The sequence below is a fragment of the Alligator mississippiensis genome, chromosome 10, assembly GCF_030867095.1.
Source record: "Alligator mississippiensis isolate rAllMis1 chromosome 10, rAllMis1, whole genome shotgun sequence".
In the NCBI taxonomy this organism is placed as follows: domain Eukaryota; kingdom Metazoa; phylum Chordata; order Crocodylia; family Alligatoridae; genus Alligator; species Alligator mississippiensis.
The window spans coordinates 1,881,909-1,909,788 of record NC_081833.1 but is presented as its reverse complement, the minus strand read 5'-3'; the positions used below and the strand labels follow the sequence as shown (position 1 = coordinate 1,909,788).

The 27,880-nt window shown below is 47.7% G+C and overlaps 1 protein-coding gene and 1 long non-coding RNA gene across 5 annotated transcripts in view; one reads left to right on the top strand and one right to left on the bottom strand.

Annotated features, from left to right (window-relative positions):
• The window catches only part of KIAA1671 (KIAA1671 ortholog), a 115,178-nt gene that overhangs the window by 61,432 nt on the left and 25,866 nt on the right, over positions 1–27,880 (top strand). Inside the window, exon 1 of one of the 4 annotated variants that reach the window (XM_014594790.3) lies at positions 8,221–9,472. The exons of the other annotated variants lie outside the window; for them this stretch is intronic. Coding sequence (XP_014450276.2) covers positions 9,188–9,472 — 285 coding nt within the window. The 5' untranslated portion in view covers positions 8,221–9,187. Of the gene's footprint in view, positions 1–8,220; positions 9,473–27,880 lie in introns of those variants that run through there. 4 annotated transcript variants of the gene reach the window in all.
• Positions 70–8,018, bottom strand: LOC132243509 (uncharacterized). Its single transcript, XR_009455099.1, has 2 exons — positions 5,777–8,018; positions 70–5,329 (listed from the first exon to the last, which is right to left on the bottom strand). It is a non-coding gene; the product is annotated as an uncharacterized LOC132243509 (long non-coding RNA).

Sequence of the window (27,880 nt, the reverse complement as noted above, 5' to 3'; positions counted from 1 at the left end):
CCCAAATTGTCATGATATGAAGCTAAAAACACAAACCCTGAACTCTGTGATTTCAGAAGGAGGCCAGAATAGGAATAGAAAATAGTCATTTAGTTTAATCATTAACAGAGATAGCCACTGTTTTAATTTACACAAGAGAGTTCACCGAGGGTGGGTCCTAGACAAAGTCCCTGTGCTGTAATCTGTGTTTAAAAATACCTCTGCCATTTCACTCAACAAACTTGGAATAGATGCTGCTAATTGTTGCGTGGCGGTTTGGTGACCGGGAGATGCATTCAGACACTAGAACCGGTTGACAGGTGTCCTACCCCTACATTTTGTCTTGGTGCAAAGTGGAAAGATCCCTCGCCCACTCCCACTTCAGTGCATTAGTGGAAAGATCCCTCTTCCTTTGGCTCTGCTGAGCTCACTGCATTGCTGCCTGGGGGACAAGGCAGTGCAAAGCAACTAAAAAGGACAAATATAAAGAGCAAAAGCATACTAATGAGGGAAAATGAAACTGCTCCCCTTTTCTTGGTAGTATAGCCTGGGATAGTGCATGAGAGAGTCCCGGTCCTATTTAGAAAGAGGTAGACATTGCAGGTGCAGAGTCCTGGAGGTCCAGGAGTACAAACAACACTTCCAGGATGTTGCAGTTGTCTGGACCTAAACATACTTCTTGGGTTATCATCCTGTTTATGAGCCAAAAATATGATCCTGTTCAAGAGCAAACAAACAGCAGCTGAAGACTTTTAATTGCTTGCAAAAAACCCCCCTATTCTATTGCAGGCAGAGGCCAAAGTGGAAACCTTTGAGTAGCAAGGCCACCGTGTGAACCAAAATGAAAGCCCATCAGATGGTGCTCCTGAGACGACTTCGGTATTTCTCTGGAGACCCCAGCTCCTGTTGACACAATGGAGTTAGATGCAGCGTGTGGAGATGTGTATATTTATTGTCTCGCACAACCTGAGAGAACGTGTTCCTCTTACTTTGAATGCCCCAAGCAGCTTGCCTGAATACAGAAGAGTCCCATAATTTAGTTGCTCTGATCCTGTTTTTCTAGCTAGCCTGGCTGGGAAGAAAAGAGAACTTGAGAACCGAAAGAGAGGGTCAAAATTATCAAGAACTGAGTTAATATATTGACATTTTAAAATTTGGGTACGGGACTTAAAACATGGATGCAGTGGCCAAAGGCTTTCATGAATTTAGGTGTTTAACCAAACTTGTTCAGAATTTTTTTTAGCAGTCAAGGCTTTGGGTGTAAATAGATTCATAGATTCATAGATGTTAGGGTCGGAAGGGACCTCAATAGATCAGTCATAAAATCACTGGAGGATCCATTCTGTTCTGGCCTTTGTTGGGCTGCTTTAAAAATTAATAAGCTATTATGCACACTTTACTGCATTTGGCTCCATACGCTGCCTTTCTCCAGCAGGTGTGAGTACGCCACGCTTCACTGCTTGTGAAAGGCTGCAAGCACACCTGGGGCGAGCAGCGCTTGTTAGGCAGGTATGGGGAATGGTCCATCGCTCATAAAAAAAGAGAAGTTGTAAACTGGAAAGAACTGTGCTTCAATAGCAGATCCCTGGAAAGCATTGAACATCTCGCAGGTCTTATTTCATCTATGTGACACCAGAATGCTAAAGTCCATTTATTTCATGAAAGATTTGAGGGGATGAGACAAAGATGAACATTACAGAAACGTATATTTTGTGTGCGTCAAGAGGCTATTTCGAATGCAAAGTAACTGATAGATGCTGAACAGCATAAAGCCCAAAATAACGGGCACAGAGAACACCTCTTCACTTGTGATTTGATGTGCATGTAAAAATACTGACTTTAGTGTGCGGCAAATCCCAAGTGAACCCAAAGTTGTACTGCACAGTTCAGACAGATAGTGTTCGACTGTTCTTAAATAGGACATGATTTCAAAAGCAGTATATTAATGTGAATAACAGGGCATGAATGAGAGCTAGACTCTGGAAATCAAGAACAATGCAGCCTTGCAAAGGCACACTTTAGGTCTTCAACAGTTTCTGAAGCCCGAGTATAACACAGACAAATTAACTAACAGCCGCGATGGAAGGGAAGCTGCCTTGTGGCCTTTGTCCATGTTTCAGCACAAATTGAAGTTTGAAGTCAGGCTGATACCTTGAAAAATGCTTGCGCTACAGATAAATAATTGATGATGAATGAAATGGGTAAAAGAGTAACAGCAAAGTAAGTGAGCTGGTGGTGAAAATCTGGGTCAGAACCAGGGAACGGAGAGCCTGAGCTCCCCCAGCCTTCAAGGTTTTATAGTTTTAGTGCATTTTATCGCACGCTGTGCAGTACACAGGCCTGTTGTAACCTGACCTTCCCGCTCGGTGTGAGCATTAGCATAATCGCCCATATTTGTAGGCACGTAAAGCAAGAAAGAAGTAGCTTTTGGAAAAGTATAATTCAGATGTATAGAATGTTGTTTCCCCCAAGGGAGAAGTAGGGGTTGTTATTTCTTTGTGCAGAGCTGTATGTGCGAGTTGTAGGTGGCATGAATGTCAATAATAAAAGAAGAAAAGGGTACCCAGCAATGCTTGAATAATGCAGTCAGCTGTACGACTGGTGCGATGTGGTCATACCGAGCTGTTCATGGGCCGTGTTTGCTGGAATCGGAGGCCCGCGACGAACCCAGGGTGACGACAGCCTGAGATAATCGCTCGTATTCTTTTCATTACGAGGGGAGAGGATCACGTTGTGCAGCCCTCGTTGTGTGGGAACAACCCCTTACTTGGCCCAAGATGCTCCTAGACTAAAATGCTCTCGGGGCTGGAAGCTGGACGTTTGCAGAGTGTTTGTATTACAGGGCCGGTCCCTTAGAGGAAAACCTGGAAAAGACGTGCCCATTGACTGTAACGAAGTGTGCGTCTCCCCAAGTCTTGTCTGTCGTGACTATTTGTGGCGGTTTCTGATCAACATGAAAATGGTCCCAGGAGCAGGAGATTCAGACCAGAAATCGCCCCACGCATCATGCTTTTCACTGTCATGTGCTATTTGAGATCGAACACTAAGACAAGATACCATTACATGGCGATAAATATAACGCTCCCATGTTCAATCTATTTAAATAGGTGAGGTCTACCCTCTATTAAAAATAGGGTTTTGTTCTCATTGTATGTTTGCTTAATTGCTAGGAATAGAGCCTCTTGTACAACACTTATTTTTAACTCTGGCTAATAAGCTTGTAAACTTATTCTCATGTGTGAACCTAATAGCATCGTTCTTTGTGAATTATGAAGGTGTCCTGAAATAGATCCGTCCTGCCCCTAAGCTCTGTGCTTAAATATTGATGAACATAATGTGGGGGTTTTTAATTAAAACAGAGCTGCAAAGGTTCTGAGCAATTTTTGCTTCTGGAAAGATTATTGCACAAAATTGTTGCCCCATAGATGATAGTACTGGAACATGTAGTACCTGGAAGAAATAGGCAGCGCTTTTGCAAACCTGTAAAATAGGTGCAGGTCGCTGTTTAGGTACGAGTGTGAACAGGCATGGCTCTTCCCCCAGCAGTGAAGAAAGCTGATACCCTTTCAAGGAGGGCCAAGCAATCGAAGTACATGGAAAATGGAGAGTTAAAATATTTCAGTGACTTAGGTGAAAAGACTCACCATAATATCTTGAATCTGCCCCTTTTTATGTGGGTTTTGTGTATCCGAACACAATAGTATAAACTTGTTTTTTGGTTTTTGGGTTTTTTTAAAGCTTTTGAAATAGTAATGATACAGATCTAGAGCCGCTAGTTGTACAGTAGACAGATAAAATGAAGTATATATTCTTGGAATCAGCTGCATATATGCTTTAAAGAAATTTATGAGCAATGCATAACAACTTCTACACTGCGTACTCTGGGAATATTCCTTGTCAGCATGTAGGTGTTGGATTAAGACACTTTACTGACTTTGATCACAGTCTGGCAATAATTAGTTCTGAAGACTATCTATCTATCTATCTATCTATCTATCTATCTATCTATCTATCTATCTATCTATCTATCTAGTAATGTGTTCATCTGACACAGTCAAAACATGCTAAATTTAGTGTTGCAGGAAGTCTCGAGTCAGCACTTGTACTAGTTTTCTAAGGACAAATGTAGTAAAGTGTGCATAATAGCTTATTAATTTTTAAAGCAGCCCAACAAAGGCCAGAACAGAATGGATCCTCCAGTGATTTTTTCCCCCACCTCCTTTCAGCCACACAGGAAGCGTAAAGAGGCAGTAATTCGGGTACTGAGGTTCAACCAGAAGTAAAACTGGAACTTTGCCATGGCAGTAATGCCCCACGCTGTTGAAGAGATCATGACAAACTTTTGACGAGGCAGAGTAGATGGAAGGAGTAGTCAATTCTTGCTGGCTGGAAATACTGGGAACTCCTTTCTCTGTAAGTTGGACTCTTTCAAACAGGCAGAGGTTAAGCTACTAAGAAGAAAGCATTTCAAAGCAAAGCAACCCAGCACTTTCGGTGTTAAGGGTGGCCCCGCAGGTGTGGGGCATGGCTTGCTAACACGGTTTGCTTTTACGTGGTGCCTCGGCGATTAGCGTTGGGAAGGCTGGGTTACAAATACGGGTTGTAAGTCACTAATTGCTGCGCCTCTCAGTTTACGCCCGGGAACGACTCCCAGGCATGCCGAACTTCTCACCGGGCTAGGGAAGCCTGTTTGCTCACAGCGTACGTGACCTGTTGCCCTTGGGAGGAGATTAGTCATGCACAGCTCTCATAACTATTACCCCTTTAGGCTAACAGTCCTAGGAAAAGCCTTGGCGCCCACTGCTAACACAGTCATCCAGCTCTAGAATTGCCTGGGGAAAGGCTAATGAATGACGAGGGCACTGAGATTTGTCTCTGAAACGAGTGGTAAAAAATGAAAGGGAAGGTTAGAAGGGAGGAGGGTGAGGAGTGCGTAGAGCGAAAGGGAACGAGCGTCTCGGAGCCGGTCTTTCCTGGTGGCTGGGTATACGCTTGCAGAAGTGAAATGTTTTATGAACGTGATTTTAACCGATGGATTTGCTCAGATGTTTAAAAGGCACCTGGTCCAGAGAGCTGTATCTTTTTTTCTCGTTCTTACTCATCATCCGAAAGCAGATGTTGGGTCATTTATCAAGTTATATTCTAACGTCTTGACTTGATTCCTGATACGACATCACACAGTTGAGTTTTATGATTATTTACAGCAAAGAAAGACGTCGTAAACGTACACAGGAGAGCAAGCATCACCTCCTGGCATTTCTGATGCCTGTCGCCAGGAATTGAGCATCTGAACTTTGTGGAAAAGTGAACGCCCATTTCTTTGCTTCTGGCTGCTAAGATGAACTCTAGGCTAGGGACAGAAATTACACATAAACCAGTATAAGTGACCAGAAACTGGTTCAAAGTCTGTAACACAACAGAAGTTCAGCAGACTTAAATTGCTTTAAAAATGGCTGAAACTGGTTTAAGATAAACTTGGATGCATGTAGTATCAGACTTAAGTGACTTGGCCTAAACCAGTTCATTGAACTTCTGTCCCAGATTCCTTCCAGATTTAAGTTAACTCACAGTCCCCCAACATCCCAGGATGCTTTGCACCTCCCCTGGAAGCCACCCCTCACAGGGTGTGTGGGCTAAGCTTGGCCCAAGCGGTCTGCTCTAGTTGAGCAGGGAGGCGTGCTGTAGCGCCCCCCGGTGCCTGGCCTGGGCCACTGCAGGCAAGTGGCTGCATTTCTGGAATCAAAAGTGAATGTCTGTTCACTCGCTTATAGGTTCAATCTACACAACGTAGACTCACCTGTAAAGATTGAATCAATTCAGCCCCAGGCTTTTTGGCTGTCTGTACTTAGCCCTCTTCTTAATGTGCTTCCAATTCGTGTGGTTTTTAACTTTTTTTTTCGATTCTTCTTAAAATGATTGGGTCTTGTACAGACAACCTTTAGGATCTTACTTTATAGTTAGTGAAGTCGTTTTGAAGAGGGGATGCCAGTACATCACTAGTACCAAATATGCAGATTTAGTGACAATGAATTCAACTCCAAGATAGGTCTGTGTTTTTGAAAAATTATCCTGGCATTTAAGCTGTCTGGCTAGAAAAGGAAACAAAACAGCGATTTGTGTAATAACGATAGCCGCGTAGTCACGTGTCAGTAAAATTCAGTGAGAAGCAGCTGGCCGTAGCGAGAAGCCAGTGCGAGATTCCTCCCTCTTTCTACCGATGTCGAAAGCGCGGCAGAATTTTGAACGTTGTTTCAGTTGAATTTGAATTATTCTGGTCAACTCATTGTTGTCATGAGTTGCAAGTAGTTATGGGTCTTATTCCCTGTGATACTTGTGCACTTGATGAAGACTACAGGAATCTGAAACCTACAGGACTTTTTCAGACTTCGGCAATACAGTCTGTAGGCTGCGAGAGACTGGAGGAATATCCTGCTTCTCTTCAAGGCAGTAGTACAACTTGCTGGCTCCAGTTCGAGCCAGGATTTCTCCCCTGATATTTACTTGTGAATAGACATTCCTGCACCTATTGCTGGCCAGACCAACCGGTTTTGGATTATATAAGCTTGGGGTTTTGAGAAAGGGCTTTTGTTCTCATATACCTAGAACCTCTGCTTCACTGTCCGATTATGTTATAAGCACACCTTCCCTAATAACTCTGTTTATCACTAAGTGTTTAATGGCACGGAGTCTGCACTAGAACGTAAAATCGGCACACGTGTAAATTATTTTTGCAGTTCTTTTGGGCACATCATGGAAACCAGTGCTGATATACTATAAAAACACTCCTGTTGCCCAAGAAGTAGATACCATAAAAAAGCACATTAAAATTTGCAGGCCCCGCACAGTAGCATGTCACGGCACAGACTGTGCTAATACCCTACTGCGCAGTGTTGTTAGGCTACTGTGCAGTAAGCGTCACTAAATAACTGTGTGCCGGTGTTACTGTGCAGTAACTTTTCGGTACTCTGCATTTAGTTAGTACTTTATTAAGGAAATACTAGACTAAATGTGCAGTATCTAAGGCATATTAATGAACATGTAGATGCGGCCACAGTCGCTGAATTACAGCTTATGGTCTCGACTCTCAATCCCTTGCTCGTATTTGTTAGTTGATTAAAACCTTTCCCTTACTGTTTCCAGAAGTCCCATGGGCAGAGAGCCTTTAACTTCTCTGTTCTAGATCTACCTGCTGCATACCTTTACCAGTCCCTTTATTTATTTTTTCTGACACTACAGTAGAAATCTGCACACAGGAGACATCCTAAATCCAGCACCAAAGATACCACAGTTATACAGATGGACTAGATCCGAGTCTCCTTTTTTGTTTGAAGTATTGTCTAGAGTTTCTTTGATGCCATTATCTCTTGACCTATCCTTAGTGCCATGGCGGGGTTTCTGACACTCTTCAAAAGTATGTGCCGGGCTGCGGCAGAAGAAGTTGCTTGGTTTTCCAGGTCTAATATTAAAATATCCTAATCTACAAATAGAAGTTCACCTAACTATTCAAACAACAAAAACAAAATTTAAGAGGATTTTTTCTCATCTCATTCAGCTAAATAGTTGGATCTTTTGACAGGCAAGGGTCCTTGGGTAGATGTGAGATCTTTTCTTAGACCAACGGAGTAGTTGGGACAAAGTTGTTTGCAAACTTTTGGGCACAAGCACCCTTCTCCCGGATCTTGCGGAGCTTTTATGTAGTCATCCGACTTCATCTTCATCCCTGCCTCATTAACGCCCTATTATACGAACCGACTCTCAGCCGAAAATAATTTTTAAAATTCCTAAACACAAGCCGCGTGTGTAGGTAAATACTGTCGGCTGGAAAGGTGACACGGCCGGGGGGAAGCGGGGATCCGAGCGCGGCCCGCTGCGTGTTCCCGTGGGAGAGCGCGTTGGTGCTTTGCGAACACGTCTGTCCTCCGAGATGCTCCTGTTGTAGTTCGAAGGAAGGGTTAAAACCCCGTATGTGCACGTGACACAGGCAAACTATGAATCATTCCAATAGATCTGTTCAACTCCTGCCTGCCTCGGCAGCGGGCAGATGCTGTTCCCTTGGTCGCCATGGCAATCTCGCCTGTACTATAATAAAGCCCAGCCCAGATCCTTCCTTAGGCAGACCTCTGCGGCGGTTTCACCTAGCTCATTGTCTTCTCTCCCGAGAAGCAGACAGGGAAGCGAGCGGAAAAGGATCCCGGAGGCAACCGCAGCTTTTCGCCGGCCCAGCAGCCCCGAGCCTTGTTTCAGGTTGCGAGGTCCAGGTGGCTTGCAGCATCTCCGGAGCGGGCACGGGGGAGAGAAGTCTCTCTGCAGGCAGGCGACTTGCCCGGCGGTTTCTCGCTCCCCTCCAGCCCCGGGGGCTGATGTCATCCAGATCGTTTGGCAGACTCCGGGCAAGCAGTCTGGGAGGCAGCAGACTTGACACACTTCCCTTCCAGCTCCGCGGTGCCTGGCCAGCCGGGGATTCGTGCGCCTGGGGAAAGGCAGACCTCTTAAAATGATCGAGAGGATCGAGTGACCCGTGAGAGGGGACCGACCGCGGGGAGCGCTGGTACCTGGCTGCCTCGGCAGATTTGTTGCTCCCGAGATCTTGCCGGTGTGTCCAGTGAATGGGATCTCTGCAAGCCCCAGAAGTTTGTCTGCCGTCCTGCTGCCTGCAAGCCTGCCAAGCCCGGAGGAGACGAGTCTCTGGACTTTCAGCGCTTGAAGCAAAACGAAAACCTGGCTTGAGAGGGGGAGCCGATCTCCCTGTTCCGCCATGAGAAAGTAAGAGGTTGATTCTGCGCTGGGAGCACGCGGAGCGCTTGCAGGCGGCTGTCAGGAGCGAGCCCGGGCTTTCCTTCTTTTCTACTTGTTTCTGTTTGATTTTTATTTTGCCATGGCCGGTAGATAAAAAATGTATTTCGAGGATGATCCTTGCTAACCGGCAACCTGAATGTGAGTAGGAAGAAATTCCATTTTATTTCTTTCCTCTCCCCCCACGTCTGTTCAAGGAAACAGCAGCCTTCACCTCACCTGCCTTCAGTACTGGCACGTCCCTGTTTTAGTCTAGTGCTGTTTAAACTAGAGTCAGCTGAAAATTTATTTATAGAGGGACTGTATTTTTTTAAATTTTTTATTTTGCAAGATAAAATCCGGACTCTCGAGGAGGATAGGGTTAGGAAAAAACCGAACGACACTGCATCTAGAGCCCTCCCATTCTCCTGCAAGTATGGATTACCTTGGAGACAAGCTGACAGTGGCACAAACGCACATGACCCAGTGGATGGGGACAGTGCGGAGATCTTTACAGGAGGCGCTGAATTTAGTCACTACCGCGGTGGCCCACGAGCGGACGAGCGGGGAAGCTGGGAGCAGAGCCCCCTTCAAGCGCACGGCGTCCTTCAGGCACTTCGCATCCCGGAGCAGGGAGTCCTTCCGCCGGTTTTCGGTGCGGAGCCAGCAGCGGTTTTCCTCCCTGCGGAAGAGGCAGCCCAGCTCGGAGCCGCCAGACCTCGTAAGCAGCCCCCCGCGGTAGATACCGAACGCGAGCGGCGGTGTAACGATGCACAGAAATATTCCATTGCAGCAATTTTCCAGCAACGCTGATCCGGATCAGGGCAGCTGCTCCGTCCGAAATGTCCTCCGAGCCACTTTTTTCAGCTCTTAGTCATGCTGCCTGGCTGTGCAGATGACCTGGGCTTTTTCTGATGTGCAAATGGCAGTTTCTGTTTGCTGTCAGAAAAGTTGGGGTGGGTTAGCAGCTCTGTTGACATCAGCCTAGCAATGTAGGATAAGGGTCTACCGATGCTGTTTGAAAAGTTCTCCCCAAGCTGTTTGTCCAGGTTGTAGTTTCCCAGCGTGACTCGGTATTTGATCTGCACGTTCGTTCTTTTGATTTTTCAGTAAGAATGCAGTCGTGAAAGTGGACGGGAAAAAGGATTAAGGTGCTGCCTCCCTGCAGCTAATCCAGAACTGTTTAATATTTTCCATTCAAGGAATTAAGGATTGTTTGTTCTTGGAGTAATTGCTACGTCAGGTATTTTGAAGCACGGGTTTTATGATCAGAGCGGGGTTTTGCAGGCCGAGGGGGTCTCCGAGCCAGGTGGTAATTTAAGGAGAGCAGATGTAGGCTGCTTGGTCACCACGTACCCCTGGGTTTTCTGCCATTTGGAGCTGGTGAAACCTAATTTTTCTGGGGTTAGCTTCAGAACAGACACCGTTTCTTATTACTAAAACAGTCATGCAAAGGAACGAGAGAGCTGCAGTCTCTCTGCACAGAGCACAGTTTCTTGCCTATCTGGTAGGGTAACGGCACCTGAGGTCGAAGGCCAAGTCCCTGTCGAGGATCATTGCTTTGCAGCGGTATAACGGACCCTCCCCCGGGTCTCGCTCTTGGCAGAATGGTTTTGGCCGGTCCTCATCAAAGGGTAGGGAAGAAGCTGGACACCCTGCACGGTCACGGTATGCACCGACAGACTTTGTAAAGCACTTATTTTTTTTAGGTAGTTGTAAGTGCAGGTTTCCTAGCGCCCCGAAAAGAAAGGCAGCGCCACAAACTTCTTCTGACTGCTAAAAGGGCCTCATCTTTTCTACACATCTTTTCTGCCCTGGGAAGTATGCAGGAAGTGGTCCCGGACGTTTGCAGAAGAGCTAGGAGCATCTGAGGCGGGTTGTGTGTTTAGGGCTTCTTGCAGCCCTGAAGACAAATGAGCATTGCCATTTCCTTCCAGGAGAGCAGGATTGCCCCGTTGGGTCCGAGTGTAGTGATGCAGGGATACCTGGTTTAGTTCTTCTTCAGAAAGCGGAGCGACTTCGTAGAGCCTGCTGGGGATAAGAAATCTGATGAGGGTTAATTGGGCTGTAAATTGTGCGCATACCTGAAACGTGCATTCCCCAGACGGGCGTGGTATCCGCACCTGAAATATTTCGAATGTTTTTTCATTACCCGTAAAGCCTAAAGCGCTTTGTGGCCTGACTTGCCGTTCATCTGCTGCTTGGCAGCTCTGCCAGGGAACTGGGAAAAATAGATGGCCAGATAAGCATACAGGCAGGAAGAATTCGAGTTTACTTGGTGACACGTGCAATTCGGGTGGCGGGGGAAGCACCCCAGGGGAAATGGTGACCGCTCGGGTTAGAGTAACAGACTCAAAAACCATTAACAGTTGTCCTGCAAAAGTAATGATGCCCAGTGACCGAGGCGACACCAAAAATACAGCGTTGGAAATGGGAAGTAAGACAGGCCGCCTAGGGCGATCCTGCCACGTACCAGGTCATTCAGAGACGAAGTATCAACACTTTCCCGATGTCAGGTATCCAGGCTGTATCAAAGCTTTCCTGACGCACTTTTTAGAGCAAACAGCGCCTTCCTGGAAAGCAGCATGACTTTAAACTGCATTGCTGGCAGGACGGGCACGGAAACAACTGTACGTTTCAGTCCTGGTAATGTTTATTCATCTGCTTAATTGGAAGCCATGAGTAGCTTTATTCAAATCAAAATCATAGGCTCAAGCTTATGCATTTGTGCAAGTGGGGAAGTACAGTCTTAATTTGTACTTTGGTATCATTTAACCCGCAGAGCCTGGGAACCCAGAGACCAGGAATTACTGTAGAGGCTTCCATTTTATTTCTTCTCTCTACACACGCTTGTGATGGAAGAAAGGCCCTTACGTAGCTGCCTGTATTTAATTCAGGATCTGACAGTACTTTCGGAGCAATGATGGAGATTTTGTTTCGTGTTGGTTTTTTGGTGGAGCTGAAGTTGGGTGTTGCCTGCAAGGCGGTCTCTGGAAGTGTTTACACGAGTAAACACTGATATAGCGAACACTCGGGGAGCCAGCAGGACAGGCTGGCTGTTACTCCTTTCAAGGCCCTGCCATGCAGCGTAAGCCTGACGTTGGTACTCTTGGGGATATGCTTTCCACACGCCAATTAAAAGGAGCCCTTGATACTAGATTGGGAGCCAGCTCTACCAGCAAGTGGTACTGACTGTATCCTGCGTGGGGTTGAGCTCCTGCCTTGCATTGTTGGTGTGTTCATGTTGTACGAGCCCCCGGGGAATTTTAACAAGAAAAGTCCCGCTCATTAGTCTAGGTGAAGGGGAGGGGTGTGCATGAGCGTGCGGTGGCGGGGTGTGAAACGCATTGGTAATTTTTTTACGTAAGAGAAGGTGGAACTGAGGAAGGAGTGGATTCAATCTTGAAATTATCTGGACATTTCTCATTTGAAATACCCGTTAAAAATATCCTGATGCATAATGTTTTGGAATCTTTCATGTGTATCATGTATCCGCCTACTTGTTCTCAGGAGCTATGTTTGCTGAGGATTTTATCCTGCAGTCCGGCCGGGTCTCTGTTCCCTCGCATCCAGCGTGGCCCTGCGGTCGTGTTTGCACGCCTGATTTGCAGCAACTTCGTGGCAATGGACTGGTGGTGTGCCCGGTGTGATGGGCTGGATCCTCCACCGCCGCTACCCGTTTTGTTCTGTTCTAGGGGCTTACGTGAGATTTGTTTTTCATGCCAAGGGAATCCCCAAGCTGGGTAGTGCCATAGGAGTACCAGAGCACCCTCTTTCTGGCTTCTGGTGCAGGCTGCGTGGGCAAAGAAAGACCTTATGGGGACATGACTGCGATGGTGCCAACTTGTACTTACGTTCTAGCTCCGCACAGGGCAGATCCGGGGCTGGGAGAGTGCAAAGGTGCCTTAGTGCCCATCACCGCCTGCTGCGCTTAGTTTTAGATGGGCCTCCGGGGCAGGAAGTTCCCGGCTGGATCTTGGGGGGAAGAGCTCCTTTCCACCGTGTGACTTCACTGCTCGGGGATCTTTCTTCCATTTGGTGTTTGAGCAATAACATTTGGCTTTGGTGTTAATGCTCCTACGAAGTTTAATTGTGAAATCTCTTTTCCCACGCCTAAATGCAGCTCTTTTTCCTTTGTTGCTCATTCTGACGGGGGCGACTTTTTTTGCAGCAGCACGTTCCTGCCGTGAGTCAAGCTGACTGCCTTGGTCAGCCCTGGCTGCTCAGGGGACGGACCCGCCACCGGCGCCGCAGGAAGGAAGTCTGCATGGAGACGCCTGATCGAGTGTGGAGTCCTCCGCTCTCGCAGGGGAATCGGCCCGTACGCCGAATGCTTTGCGAACGTGCTTGGCATGTCGCTGGCCTTTTTGCCTCTGTTGCTCCTTTTGGAAAGCTGTTCCAGAACTTGAGTGCCCTGAAGGTTGGGAATCGTCTCTGCCCAGGCCTGAATTTATTCCTGGCTACTTTATACCCATTTGTTCTTGTGCCAGTGTTATCATTTAGCTTAAATAGCTCTTCCCCCTTCTTGGGTATTTATAGAGAGCAATCCTATCCCATCTCAGGTTTTGTTTTGCTGAGCTAAACAAGCCCGTCTTTTCTTTTTCTTTCCTAAGGTAGTGCTCCGTTCCCGGATCATCACGGTAATCCTCCTTTGTGCCCGTGCCAGCCCCATGTCCAGCGAGGTCTTACCCATAGCTTGTGCCCTGGTACTTTTCTGCCTCCACTGGGAATGCACTGCCTGGCACATCCTAGGATCGCACTTGCCTGATTCAGTCGGATCACGTTACTGGCTCATAGCCACTCCGCGGTTGACTAATATGTCTCTGGTTTTTTCCTTTTTCTGTCATTTCCAAATGACACACACAAATCCTGTTCCTCCTCCGTGTTGATAATGCTTCCCTGTTTTGCGCCCTCAGCAGATTCTAGCAGCACGTTCCTCTTATTTTGTGCCAAAGTCAGGATGAATAAGGCCTGTTGTGAGCCGGAGCCCGGAGGAGCTCCTCTAGCAACCTCCCTCCAGACGCTGTCACCACGGCCTGTTTCCCCCCTTCGCCTAGTCCACCGACCACGTGAAGACGGGTCGAGGTGCTGAGGGATGCACTCAGGACCCCTTTCTAAACCATCTTCACTGCTTAGGTGCCTGGCTTCGTTGCGTATGGAGATGGAGCAAATGGGCAGGGGCAGCTGCAGGTTCAGGAGGGAGGTGGAGTAGACATGCCCAGGTCATCTCTACTGCAATGCCTTCTAGTGGGATCTACTCTGCCCTTTCTGCAGGTCATTCCTCTGCTCCTGCCACCTCCCTCGTGTCCTTTGCCTTCTCCTTCCCAGCCCCTTCGACTATGCGACGACGTCTTCGCTCAGATTTAACGCTAATAAGATTGACACAGGCCAACCCTGGAAATGAAAGCCTTTCATTTGTAGGTGCCGTGGGGTTGTTCTGCGGCTGTCAAAGAGTGAAGCTCGGTCCTGCCCTCGAGGGACTTCTGCTGACGGCGAGAGGAGTTCGCTCGCTGTTTGGCATCGCCTCCGTGCAAATCTGTTGTGTATTAGGAACCGGTGCGAGGCCACAGGTGGCTTTCACGTGTAGCAGGGAGTGTTTTGAAGAGTAAACTGCTGCTGTTTTACTGACCTTTGCGGGGTTTGAGCTGGGGACTTACACTAAAAGGCTCATGTCCCATTAGAAAGAATTGTTCAAGAAGTTTGCAAAGATGTGTACTGGGCAGAAAAGCTTTTAGTTCTTGAGTGAGTGGCTTTATTTTGGCCACGTACAATGGTTTGAATGAGCCGGCATGTTCTGGTCTTTGATCAGGTTCTGTAATTCAGAAAGCCCTTTAGTTATAGACCTGATGCCTTTACAGTTGCACTTAATCATTCCCTTAATCTGCTCAGATGCTATAAAGTGCAGCGGACCCTTAAGTTCTGAGTTGTTGTTCCAGTTAATCTTCTCACATTTGATTTTTAAGAGTTCCCTCCCTGTGTCCTCCCCCCTGAACCCAGTTCATAATTGAAGAACTGTGGGTAATAGTTTACTTGGATTTTAGCAAGGCTTCCATACAGTATCTCATCCCAGTCTCATAAATAAATGAAGAGGCTGTGACATAGATGTTTACACAGTCCGGCGGGTGGCAAATTGGCTGGGGGGTCGCACTGAGAGAGTGGTGGTGGACAGGTCGGTATGGACCTGGAGGGATGTGGGCAGCGGGGTCCCGCAGGGTTCAGTCCTTGGACCTGTACTCTTCAATGTCTTCATCGGTGACTTGGATGTGGGTGTGAAGTGTACTCTGTCCAAGTTTGCGGACAATACTAAATTGTGGGGTGAAGGGCACACCCCGGAGGGTAGGGAACAACTGCAGGCAGACCTGGACAGGTGAGAAAAGTGGGCAGTACACAATAGGATGCAGTACAACACAGACAAGTGCAGAGTGCTGCACCTAGGGTGCAAAAATATCCAGCACATCGACTGGCTGGGAAGTGACCCTCTCGGCAGCACAGAAGCGGAAAGGGATCTCTGAGTCATAGCGGACTTCAAGATGAGCATGAGTTGTCAGTGTGACGAAATCATCAGCAAAGCTAACCGCACGTTATCGTGCATCAGCAGATGGATGACGAATAGATCCAAGGAGGTGATCCTTCCCCTCTACGCGACGTTGGTCAGACCGCAGTTGGAGTCCTGCGTCCAGTTCTGGGCGCTGCACTTCAAGAGGGATGTTGATAGACTCGAGAGGGTCCAGAGGAGGCCACTCATGTGGTCAGGGGCTTACAGGACAAGCCCTACGAGGAGAGACTGAGGGACCTGGACCTCGTCAGCTTCCACCAGAGAAGGCTGAGAGGGGATCTTGTGGCCACCTCCAAATTCATCAGGGGGACACAGCAAGGGATCGGAGATGCTCTGTTCACCAGGCGCCTCTTGGGGTAACAAGGAACGATGGTCACAAACTGACCGAGAGCAGATTTAGGCTAGACATCAGGAAAAACTTCTTCACGGTAAGGGTGGCCAACATTTGGAACGGGCTTCCAAGGGAGGTGGCGCTCTCCCCTCCTTGGGGGTCTCTAAGAGAAGGCTGGATCGGCATCTGGCTGGGGGCATCTGACCCCAGCGCTCTCTCCTGCCCAGGCAGGGGGTCGGACTCGATGATCTGTTGAGGTCCCTTCCGACCCTCGCGTCGGTGAATCTGTGAAATGCATAATAAGGCTAGTTGACCCTTCGTGATAACTAAGAGCACCTGGATTTAACATATATCCATTGTATGCTGCTTTTTAAATGGATCTGCAGTGAAAAAGCTAAGCCGACACTCCTGTAAAGCTGACTTTTGAGTAAGGGTTACTAGATGACTGTGGAGTGAAGAGTAGGGTTTGGGTGTGCGGTACGAGCAGTGTGAGCCCTGGGACGCACCAGTGTCCTGTGTTATCTTCTGGTTTCTGCACTATCGTTCCAAGTCACCCGTGCCCAGGGTTTCAAGATGGAGGGGTGAGAAGTATTTATCCAAAGCTAAGCAGATTTGCCAAGTTTTATACAACTTGCATTGGGAGGCCCTCGGCACCTTTACTGTTGGCTGAAAAAGATCCCTCTAGATACGTTTACATCTTCATTCACAAATAACTGGGGGATTTATGCATTGTGCAAATAGTCATCGTAGCTCTTTGCTGTGTTCCCCAAATGTTGCTGCGTAGAAGTGGCTAAGCTTATGGGCTTTTGCTGTGGTAGCCTGACGTAAGTTGATTCTCTTTCCAAAAGTATTTGTCCTGGCTCTAAAGCCACCCCAAAGTCAAACACGAGCCTTGAAGTAACACCCTGCCGGGAGAGGTGTACCTGGCAAGGAGAGTGTCTGCGTGGATTTTGTTTGGCCGAGGATAAGTGAGCGCTCAACTCGGCCTTTCTTGTATAGGGGCGAAACACGAAATCTGCAGACAACGGGATCCTGCCAAAAGAACGCGATCCAGATTGGGTGTATTCAGGCTGCGTCACGCCGGGCACGCTCCCAGCCCGGGCAGAGGCTTCCACTGCGTGCCTCTCGTTTGCCCGTGGCCGTAGCAGGGACAAAAAGGAGCAGTGGGAATTTCATTCTCCGTGACTTAAAACAGCTGAGCGCAGGGGTGCTCCCACCCCGAGCCTGTTTTTTTTCCTAAGCAAAAAGTTCTGCTGCAGACGCCAGCTCCGAAATGTGTGTCAAGTCTCCGTCTGGCACTGTGGTTCTCCTGAAATCAGATGGCGGAGGTTCAGGAACATCACAGCGAGACGTGCGACACCGGAGTCTGGAGCCACGTGTACAGTGAGCGTGCCCCCAGGAGTAATAATTGTGTAAGAGTTTGAGCCCGGGGGCTGCACTGTGTAGTAAAGTGAATGGCTCTGGCTCGGTCGGAGGTCGCTCAAGATCATATCTGGAATCAGTTCTTCCCTCTGCAGCGAGATGCCCGGTTTAGTGCGCAGGTATTTTTTGCCCCTTCTTTTGTTAGCGAGGGGAAAATGCAGATAGTCTGTATTCTGCCTCTCCCAAAACAAAGTGTTTCTACGTGCAGATGAATGCAACTTATCCTGCTTGCCCTGGATTTAATTATTTTATGACCTTTGCTGCAGTTGAGCAGTAGTGGCAATTCAGGGTCTACCTACAATATTATTTAATGGAGTATTTTTTATACTAATAGGCACCCAGCAAATCGCAGTGAATCGCCCCCTTCAAGACCTCTTCTTTCACTCTTCTCAATGACTGCAACTTAGTCGAGACCTACATTTGCAGAGAAGTGGTGCAGAGTATAGCACGATTGCAGAAGGCATGCTCTTAGAATGAGTCAGTTGTCTGTCTTTTCTATAGGAGTAAATGAACCTTTACAATGACAAAGTAAATCTGTTTAATTAATGAATGTGCAAGACCCAACACACACAGTCCGTGGTTTTTCACTCATAATAACGTCTTTCTTCTGTTTATCAAGCCATGAACATCGTTGGCAGTGTAAATCCAGGCCATACAAAATGTACTACCCTGGGACTTTTTCGCTAGACTCTTTTTAGCTACGTTGATGGCAAGACTCCTTTGCAAGGGGTTTGATTCTGTGTTTTGCTGCCGTGTAGGATAGTTGTAAATACGGTAGTTTAAGTCATTTTGATCAGGTTTATCATTCTGCACAAAAACATAATGATGCTAAACCCCCGACAGAGAGCTGGACTAGTACTCATTCCTGCCTTAGTTTTTTAAAAGCTGCTAGAAAATGATACGCAGTTTGCCGCGAGACCTAAATGAGGCGCGCTGAACAGCGATGCTAATTGAAATACATACTTTTTATTCTGGCTGTGGTAATTTTCTTGTAATAAAAATAAGGACGTGTCTTGTTTTCTCTTTCACTGAACATTGTGCACGCTCTGGCTCCTTTTATAACTCCAAGTGTGACTTTTTTTCCGTCGTCTCAGTTTTGTCCTCTTAGAATTTCGTTCAGGTGCTTTGGCTGTTTTATGTTGCAAGGAGCACCATCTAGTTTTTGAAGTCCAAAATATTCAATATTTATTTGAAGTCAGGAATTTTTACTTATCACTCACTCTTCCAACTTATCCCTGTTTTAAGCTTAAAGAGATTTTTTCTAGGAAACAAGTGTTTCAGGATTAGCGTCTTGTACTGGAGACATCCAGCTTTGTTGAAGAATGTGTAGGATGCAGTATTGCAACTCGAAGGCGTTGTTTCCAAGCATGGGGTCCTTAATGTCGGTAAATGCATGTCCTTGCTAGCATTACAGTATTAATCCTGCTGCTTTCCTTGGGCCCCTTGAAACCCAGCTAAACGGGTAATGGAGCCTCTCTGGCTATTCATGCCAGCTTCCATTAGTGCTGATGAGAGCTGCGCCTGCCCGCTGCAGGAGAACGGGCTCTGGATCTTTTTGTTAGAGCTATAATACAATGCTATTCTGTTTGAAATTCCCTGAGCTGGCTACCGTCGTGCCCATCCAGTGCCAGCGCATTCCAGTTGGACTTTGAGCTTTCCTCTCATATGTATATCTGCCTTGTCCCCTTTCCTCCTCCCAGCGGTAGGTTTATTCCTGGGAAGCTCCTGCTGCAGCTCCTAGGGTATAACTCCCTGCCCTGCGTGGGAAGGGTTTTCCCTGCTTTGCAGCGTGCTGCCTTTTGGACGCTGGCAGAGTCCTGGTTCATCGATACCACGATCGGAGCTACTGCGGTAATGCCCAAAGGCCCGAAGCAGGGAGCAGAGCCCATTTTTTGCCTTGGCACTATGCAGGTTAAATGGCCCACTTGTGCAAACAAGGTTCTTTGGGTAAACCTGATATCTTTTATTAGGCCAACTAAATAGTTGGAAAAATGGCTCTTTGCAAGTTTTTGGATGCAAACACCCTTCTTCTAGGGAGAGTCTGCTGGTGTCTTGTGTTCTCCTGGGTGGAATAAAAACCAGCATGCAAAATGCAGGTCTGAAAAGGCAAATGCATGGCAGGGAGGATGAGAGGGATGGGAGACAATAGATGCGAGACAGGGAGGTGTTGGGGGGGTGGGGAATGTGGACCTGGTGATGGAGCGTCGCCGGTCAAATGTCGAGAGGTTACTTGGGGTCATCAGGTGGCAGGCAGGTGTATAATGTGCCATAAATCCAATGTCTGCATTTAGTCCGTGATTTTTTCATCCATCTACTTCATCCAGTAGATGGATGAAGTGAAGTTCGTAGCCTCGTCTGTGACAGGTGCTTTGTAGAGTCCCTTTGAGGATCAAACTGAGAGAGTGGAGTGGGAGTGCCTGTCTTGTGCGAGGTGTGCACCCATCTCTGATGGATTTTCGGCATGCGTTTATTCCGGTGCACAGTTGTCGTTTGGTTTCTCCTACATATTTTCCATCAGGGCATTTAGTGCAAAGTACTTGTGTAGCAAATGGGCTTGAGCTTCGCGAACAAGTCGAACCAATGGTCCACTTGAGTGCCAGTGGCTTGTTGGGCTCGAGCACTGAGGTCTCATGCAGTTGAGGGCGGGATGTGGCCTGCGTCGCACCCAGCCGCGCGCGACTGCCTGGCCTGAACGAGCTCTTTGTTCGGCACTGGATGTTTGCTTGAACTGGTGAGTTCAGCGTATCGGCAGAGGTGTCCGTGCACGGAAATGAACATCCACGGTAGAGGTGGTTCCTCCATCTTGGACCACAAGTATTTGGATGAGGATGATGCAGCCACTTCTAATTGGACGTGGCAAGCGGCCAGTGCCAGCGCTCACCTGTCTGAGTCTTGCCTCGCTTTGTGATGGACAAGACTAAGGCGTAGCTCACTGTGACTGCGGCGACACAATTTGGCTGAAGAATGGGGTGCATCGTCCCACCAGCACTTCCATTGTAAAACCTGTTTTGAAGATTTCGTCCAAAATTTCCTTTTAAATTGTGGAAGCAGAAGAGCGCGTGTGTTTGAAATGCGTGCGGCTTCAGAGCCCCTTACAAGGACGAATATACAGGCAATCTGTTCATTTAATTTGAAATTCCCTGCAGAGCTCCCTCCCTGCCCTGCCCTCCTTGAAAAATATATGATGTCTGTCTGTGCAAGAGAAACGAACCCTGCCCGGAGGATCAACCGTGTCGGGAACATGGATGTTTACGGTGCCTCAAGAAATCCCAGTCTACCAAAGCTATTTACAGGGACATCTTCCCCATTTCCAGCCACCCACAGCTCCCCTTACAAGGTACTGTGATAAACTGCAAATACATACACTGCAGACGTGTTTGAAATACAGTTAGTGGGGAGTGATAAACCTGCCTGAACCTGAAGCTTAAACAAGAATATGATCCCCACTGAATGGGCTGGGCGGCTGTTTAATTAAGAGCTATACTGCACAAGGCTGCAAAGAAAAGCTCATTTCTAATGCTGCATCGATGCAGCAGAGAGTTCACCATTCCCTCTATTCTGCTCAGTTTTCCTATTGGTGGTTGTAACGCTTCAGTCCGGGGGAGGCATTAAGATCTCCTGTGCGTTTGGGATCAACCCGGTATGTTTTCAGAAGCGGGTTCTGTCTCCTCGCTGATCTCCGGCTTAGCCTCCATCTCTGCTCCAGCGCTGCACTGAAACCACGTCATTTTTGTATCTGAATGTAGGAAGAGCATTCGCTGCAGGTCTAAGCTACTCTCTTTTTTCCCAGGGTACAGAAAATGATGGTCTGTGTGTAGCCTTTGAAGTTTGAACTGCAGGATCAAGGTTGATGGCGCACAATTATAAGCTTAGTAGCGAAGGCATTAATTGGGTTTCATGCCACGGAGTTAAGCAGCTTGTAGATGAAACCTGGGTCTGCGTAGCTTCGTTCTGCCCCGTTCTCTGCTGCAGCCCAAACTAACAGAGAACAGTAAAGGGCCGCCTAATGCTCCCTTTGGCCCAGCGCAGCTACAGGAGCGCATCTGCAAGGGTCACGTCACCAGGACGTCTGCATAGTGAAGAATCGAGCCCAAAGCAGAACGAGACCGCGGCCTCTTGGAGAAAGCACAGCTGGGTCTTGTCCCTGGCTCTGCTCCACGAACGTGGGCAAATCATTGCACTTCTTGGTGGCTTTTCTCCCTTGCCTCTCCTGCCTGCTTGCACTCTTTAGGGCAGGAGCTAGCCCTTACCCTGGGCATCTGCGGTTCCCGGCACAGAGGAGGCCTCCGAGCTCTCCTGTGATGCAAATACTAAACTAAAGCTGAACAGCGTGCTGTTAAATCTGTAGCACAGCTTGCCCGGGTATTTTTGGTTAAGGTACAAGCAGTTCTGCCTTGGCAGTAGAAGATCTGAAGATTTTTAAGGGATCCGTCTCGTTTTCCTGTGCAGCGGCAAAAGGCTTTCTTGCATTTCATGTCTAAGAAATAATGCCCAGTGAATGCCCAGAGGGAGGAATTTGAGGAACAATGAGACCTAGAAACCAGAAAAGTGCGTGCGAGCGAGAGCTTCAGAGCCGCTTTGCTGTAGATTTCCCCTTGCCATAATGAAGTGCTTCCCTTCGTGATAGGTACGGTCGCCCGCTCTGGGAAGCCGTGTGAAGGGAGAGCTGCATAAACTGTAGTACTTGGCTCTGAATAAGGGAACGAGTTAAGTTCTGGCAGCTTTAACTTTGTGTTATCACTTCCAGCAGTTTAAGGTATATCGCTGTGACTTGGTGTTTCATTAATTCCCACTGACTTTTTAATTGTGTGACTTTCAAATAAGGTGCGGGACCGGCCGTGGAGAAGCGCTGTGCTCCAGGCAGAATGAGGGCCTCCGACCGGCAGGACTTCTCTCCAGCCCCTTGCGCTGTTTTAGCAGGACACAGCATAGCAGGACTGTGACACTGGTTTTATTTTATTTTTTTTAAATTTCTGCAAAATATTGCCAGGAGCATGTGTGCAGCAACGTAGAGCGTTTGCCCATTTAATATCGGTGGTGTAAATGCTTTACTTATCGCAGCGTGACAGCGCAGGGAAATTGTGCGGCCTACTCAGTGGTCACTATTGCTGTTATTAAAATGCTGAAAGCTGCAATCAACTGTACCAGTTCCTTGCTTTGACTTAATTTCCCATGTGCTACAGCTGCACAGAACTGAGCCCATTGAAAACATCGGTGCAAGGAACTATTACCTTCGTTCGGATTAATACGAAACACAATGCTAAAGCACAATACATTTTCACCTGATTAAGGCTGGCTTTCATAGCAACAAGGGTTTTGAGGACTGCTGATAAACAGTTTAACGCGCGTCGTGCCATTTTCTTGTTTAACAAGCAAATGAGAGGCTGAGCTTAACGGTCTATACAGCCCACGGTGGAGTGAGGCTGACTTGAAGCCTTTGGTGAGAACAGATATCCCGCAGAATACGATTAAACCACCCCAACGTTTCAATGCGAAGAAAAGCGCCCACAGGGAAGAGCAGCTCCAGGCCTTGCTCAGTGTCTAGGTTTTACGCAGTCAAAAGTCTGGGCTGTTTCCGCACTGTTTCGCTATCTCGGGGTTTACCAAACTCCTGTCCGGCCACGTCGCGCTGCCTCCACGTCAGCATTGGGTTGACCAGGCGTGGCGCGTCTCTTTGGCGGTCACCGTCGGAGCCGGTTTTGCCCCCCTGGCCTGTGCAGCCAGTCCCCGCACCCTGCCCCTTCTCGGAAAGGATGCTCCAGCTAACCCCAAAGGTTTGCTGCTTAATGACTTAAAAATGTAGAGAGCACCGAGATCCCTTCCTGGCTGGCTGGAGCGGTTGGAACAGATCCCGTTTCGTGGTTGGGGGAAGGTTTAGGGTTTTCTCCTTTTGTTCAGTCCTTTGACCCCCAAATGTTCACAGTCCTCAAGACTGTGGTTTGCAGTCAAGTTATTTTGGGCTGGCGATTGGGACAAAAACTGGGACTTGTCTGTAAACGTAGGTCCTCTGTGCTGTGATTTCATTGCGTCGTCTTTATGAAAAGTACCCGAATTCAGGCTTGTGCCCGAAACCGTGCTCTGACTCGGCACACCGGGGTTGGAAAAGGCTGCGGCAAACCAGTTACCCCCTTTTAAATCGATCCGTGCAGTTTAGAAAAGAAATTTGGCAGACTTGTAACATTAGCAGCACTAGTGGTTGCCGCTTCTCAGCTCCCAGTGGAAGGGGAGAGCAAACGTGTCTGGCTCCGGCGGTCTTCGGTTGCGTAGCAACACTGGAAGTGTACCGGGTGAGATTATCATTTTTCAGGATGTTTTACACCGTGGGGCTCGGTAGCTCTTCAGTTGCACAGGGCAGAATTAACTGTTTATAGTTTCAGGGGTGTTCAAATCTAGTGGTCTGTGGGTTCAGACTTTGGAGTAGTTTGTCACCAACGTGTTAAATTTAAATCTACCTGCCTGCCGCCCGAGCCGTTGAAACATGGGGACGTTTTCATACGGGCACGTTCCCGAAGGCGCTCCTGAAGTGGCAATTGTTCCCGTTTGCCATGTGAAAACTGCTGGTTCTCTCAAGTTTCCCACCTGTCTCAAGTCCCCTGCCGAGCCGTAGTGAAATTTTACCGTCTGCAACGGATCTGTGCTCGCTCCACGCGGCTTTCCCGGTGGCAGCAGAGACAGTCCGTGTGACAATTCAGTGACTTGCTGAATAGGAGGCTGAGCAGGTCTGAGATTTCATAGCTTGCAGTTCTGTTTAAAATTACATTTTTTTTTTTTTATCATGCTACTAAATCCTTTATCTGTTTTCCGGTGTCTTGTCTACTGGGTTTGCCATCTCTCGAAGATGAATAATGTGCCTTCAGGATAAAAAAGGGCGCTGCAGTTCTACTTTCTACATTTGTTCTCTGTGGCTTGTGAAATGCTTCCAGGATTTGAAAACACAGAGAGAGCCTTCCTGTCTCTCCAGTGTGATGGAAGCCGTTACAATGCTGTCATTGATGAGGTCAGCGAGAATAGCCACAGTTCTGGGAATCCTTCCTCGGCTTCTCCAGCGTCGGGAGGGTGGAGACGGAGGGTGGGGACTTGCATGCTTTTGGGGATGTCACACGAAAGCAGCCACTGCTTTGAAACATCTCATGAGTGGCTTTTCTTGCCTGGTCTTAAGGAAAGTTGCAGCTGTGGTGTTAAATGATGACACATTTCTTGTGGACAGCACTAACCCGTCAAATAGTGAGTATATATAATAAATATAGTAAAATAGTATATATAATAAATACGGTATAAATAACCCGTCAGATAGTGAGCATAAATATAGACTTGCTGACTTGGTGAGAGTTTGACTTTCCACCTGCTGCACGTATGCTTAGGAGGCAGGTACAGAATTACTGTAATCTCTAATATAGGTTTTTAAGTCCCATCTCTTTTTATATGGTGTCAGCTGGATTTCTGGTATGTGAATTAATAGTTTTGTTACTGGTCCAAAATTACAATTAGTTTTCATTATTAATTAAACTCCAGGGGCCCGTTCTACCATCCTTCTCTGGCTTTCCTCACCGAGGCTCAGGGTGCAGTAACAAAGAGAGATGCTACTCGGTGGGTCGCGGAAGCGTTGGCGCATCTTTCTGGAAGAGTCACGGGTGTCTGTCTGCGTAGGGTGGCCAGAGCAAACCCTTTTTAGGAGCAGATGAAGGATTTCGAGTGCTTCCTGCCAAAAGCGAGAGTTGGTGTTTGGACTGTGATTCTTGAGATCCCAAGCATGCCTGTTTGACAGTGGCTAATTGCACCGCGTCCGGCTTACGCAAATGCTGAGGGAGGTGCAGTCAGCCATGAAAGTGCACAAATTAGGACTGTTTTAGGTGCACATTTAGACTGCTGGTGAGGAAATGCATATGAGGCAGTGATGTATAAGTAGCTAGTAATACATTAAATAATGTTATGTGCCACTGCATTTGTTTTTTTTATGCATCACAGTATCCGTCATTAACTATCCAGTTCTTGATTTGCACGAGCAGGAAGCTCCTGGAGGAATGAATTCCTGCTGCACTGCTATGAAATGCCAGTCTCAGTCAGGTACAGGATGCACAAAACTCTTGTTTTCAAGAATAATTGTTTCATCAACAAATCTAGTTACCGGTCTGACTTTCCTCCCCTGCGGCGTGTAGTGTTTTGCAGTAGTAATGTGACATCAGGAGGCAGGACTTTGTAAGTATGTATGTAAATGCTGGAAAAATGATCCATAACATCCTTTCTGAGCACAATAAATAATTGCCGTGCTCATTCATTCCAGTCATGAGCTCTTGTCTAGAATAAATTAGCTGTCAAAGACTGAGAGCTCGGCAGCACGCAATCAGCAGTGGGAGAAGTTTTAAACTATGAATACTGTCTGCTCTCGTTCTCTCCATCTCAACCTCACTTGTAGTTGTGTGCGCCAGCTCGTTCTGCACATCCATTAGGACATTTTGAACGGCTGAGGCCGTATATGGATCCTGCGGCATAGATAGGCTGCTCTGCTTATGCCATATGCTCACAGCCTGATTCATGGGTGGAGAATGTAGTTTAATGAAACCGCCACCTTCTTCTAGGTTCCTGGGTAGTCGCACACAATTTTGTGGTATTTTCTTTCGTGCTTCCTCTAGTTCTTTGCCCTTTCTCAGTCTTGGAAATCAAAGAAACAAATGCAGAATCAAAGTAGTTTCTTGCATTGGTGTGAGACACCCCGCTTGTCGCCTGCGCTAAAGCAGGGTTTGTTGGTCCACCACAGTCCCGGTAGCGACACTACACCTTGTGCATGGGTTTTCTGAATACACCCGGACTAGCCAGCAACGGTAGCTTTTGCCAGTGTGCAACAGTCAACTTCTTTAAAAAAAGGCTTTCCAAGGACTTGTCATCAGCATTTTGGTTTGTGCCTATAATTCCAGTCGGAAGGAGGCAGATTGAGTTGTTCCTGTCTGCACAGATGACAGAAAGCCTGTTCCATTGTGCACTTAATTGCTTCCATTAATTTTATTGCTAGTGGATTTTGTTTTTAATTTTTGCTTAGTACAGCATGTTGTGGGTGTCACTTTGGCTGCTTACCGTGTCTCGGTCCCTTCTGCAGTCAAAGATTATTTTTGCAGCTCACTGTGCAGATCTGACTCATGAGATCTGTCTCAATCGAGAATCATCTCCGTCCGTCACCCCTGCCGGGACGCTCTCCTACATCAGTGCAGCCGGGGGGTTGGGGTGCGGGATGTTTAGTGAGGGCTATTTCTGTACGGTGACCATTGCCTTTTGGGAAAGGGTGGCACCCACGAAGATCGTGTTTCGTGTCTGGAGTACAACTCTTATGGGCACCACTTTCAGGGATTGGAAATTACAGTGATTATCACTTATGGACTCGTGCCAAAACCAGTATTTCTAGGTAGATGCATTAGAAGAGGCTTGATGTCAGAACTAGAAACCAATACAAGAATTTCTGATGACCAGTCTTCTTGCTTTATTTCACTTGAATTTTGAGATGATTTTCTTGCCTTTTTATTTTTATTTTTGAGAACCCAAGGAGCTAAAAATAAACCTCGGGAAAATGAGTCTAATTAGTGTCTGACTCCAGTGATTAGAGTTGACTGCTGACTTTGCGAGAGGCTGTTTCAAAGGTGGGTGGCCGGAGCAATTTTTCTTGGCTAGCTGACCTGTCGATCAGAGAAATCCTTCGTTCACACTCATTCCACTTGTGTCTAGAAGAGAGGCGAGACCCCTCGCCGGTGGTCTCCTTTGCCCTTTCACTTCTCTCTCCATCACAAGGTGCATCTACCTGCACCTGACCTACCTACCTACCTCCCTCCACAGGTGCTGTCTGCAGTCCTCAGTTCTCCTTTCTGAAGCGTGGGCTTGGCTTCTCTGTTACAAGAATCGGGAAGGACAAGAGCGTCCTTGCTTGCATCTCTCAGGTTGATAACTGCTGTTCTGCTCCGTTTAGAAAGCATGGCGCTGTTCTCTCAGTGTCGATGGATCTGGTCTTGTATCAGCAGCGTAAATGCAGGAAACCCTTTTGGCCAGTGCTATTTACACCCCACGAGTCTTATTTGTAATGGTAATTGTTCTGACTCGGAGCAAGCGTGCGTATGCTCTTTCCTTCTGCGATGGGCTTTACGTGCCGTTTGGCAGTGGAATGAGGAAACAACCCTTTCATTTGAAAAGTTACATTTGTTGGGAGTAGATGATGAACATATACGGGCTCATGCTTGCCATGGGTGTGCAGTGTGCTTATTGACTCAGGTTTCAAGATCTTTTCTTTTCCTTGCAGCGAAGGCAGCCAGTTCGCTTGCTTGGGGATAGGAGACTGTCTCTCCAGTGCGCCTTCCTGCCGCGTTGTGGGTTTAGTCTTTTGCATTACTTACCTGCCGCGTTGACCCAAGGTGGCAAACGCGCGCTGGCCTGTTAATGTGACGGACAGCTCGAGCTCCCGGGCTGCGATGGAGTATCTCTGCTTTCTCCCCTTCCAGAGATGGTTTCAGAGCAGTCTCTGGGGGTGTCTCTGCAAGGGGGGAGGCTGGCCAGGTGCTCCTTCCTGGGGCGCGCGGGACCACCGGGCTCCTCACGCCCAGGGAGCACCTGGCCGGGTAGTAGGAGCGCGTCTGCCCTCTCCCACCATGAAGCAGATAGATTCCCACCGCAATAAAGTGGCACAATTTATTACTGTCTTTTGTTGCAGCCACGTCGTAGCACGACAAGGTGTGGACGTCTCAGGGGCGGCAAAAAGTGACAGCAAAAATCCTTTGTGGCTGCACAAAGGCAATGCAAAGTGATGCCTGTTTCTACCTTTAACCTACGAATGACTGGGCCTGTTT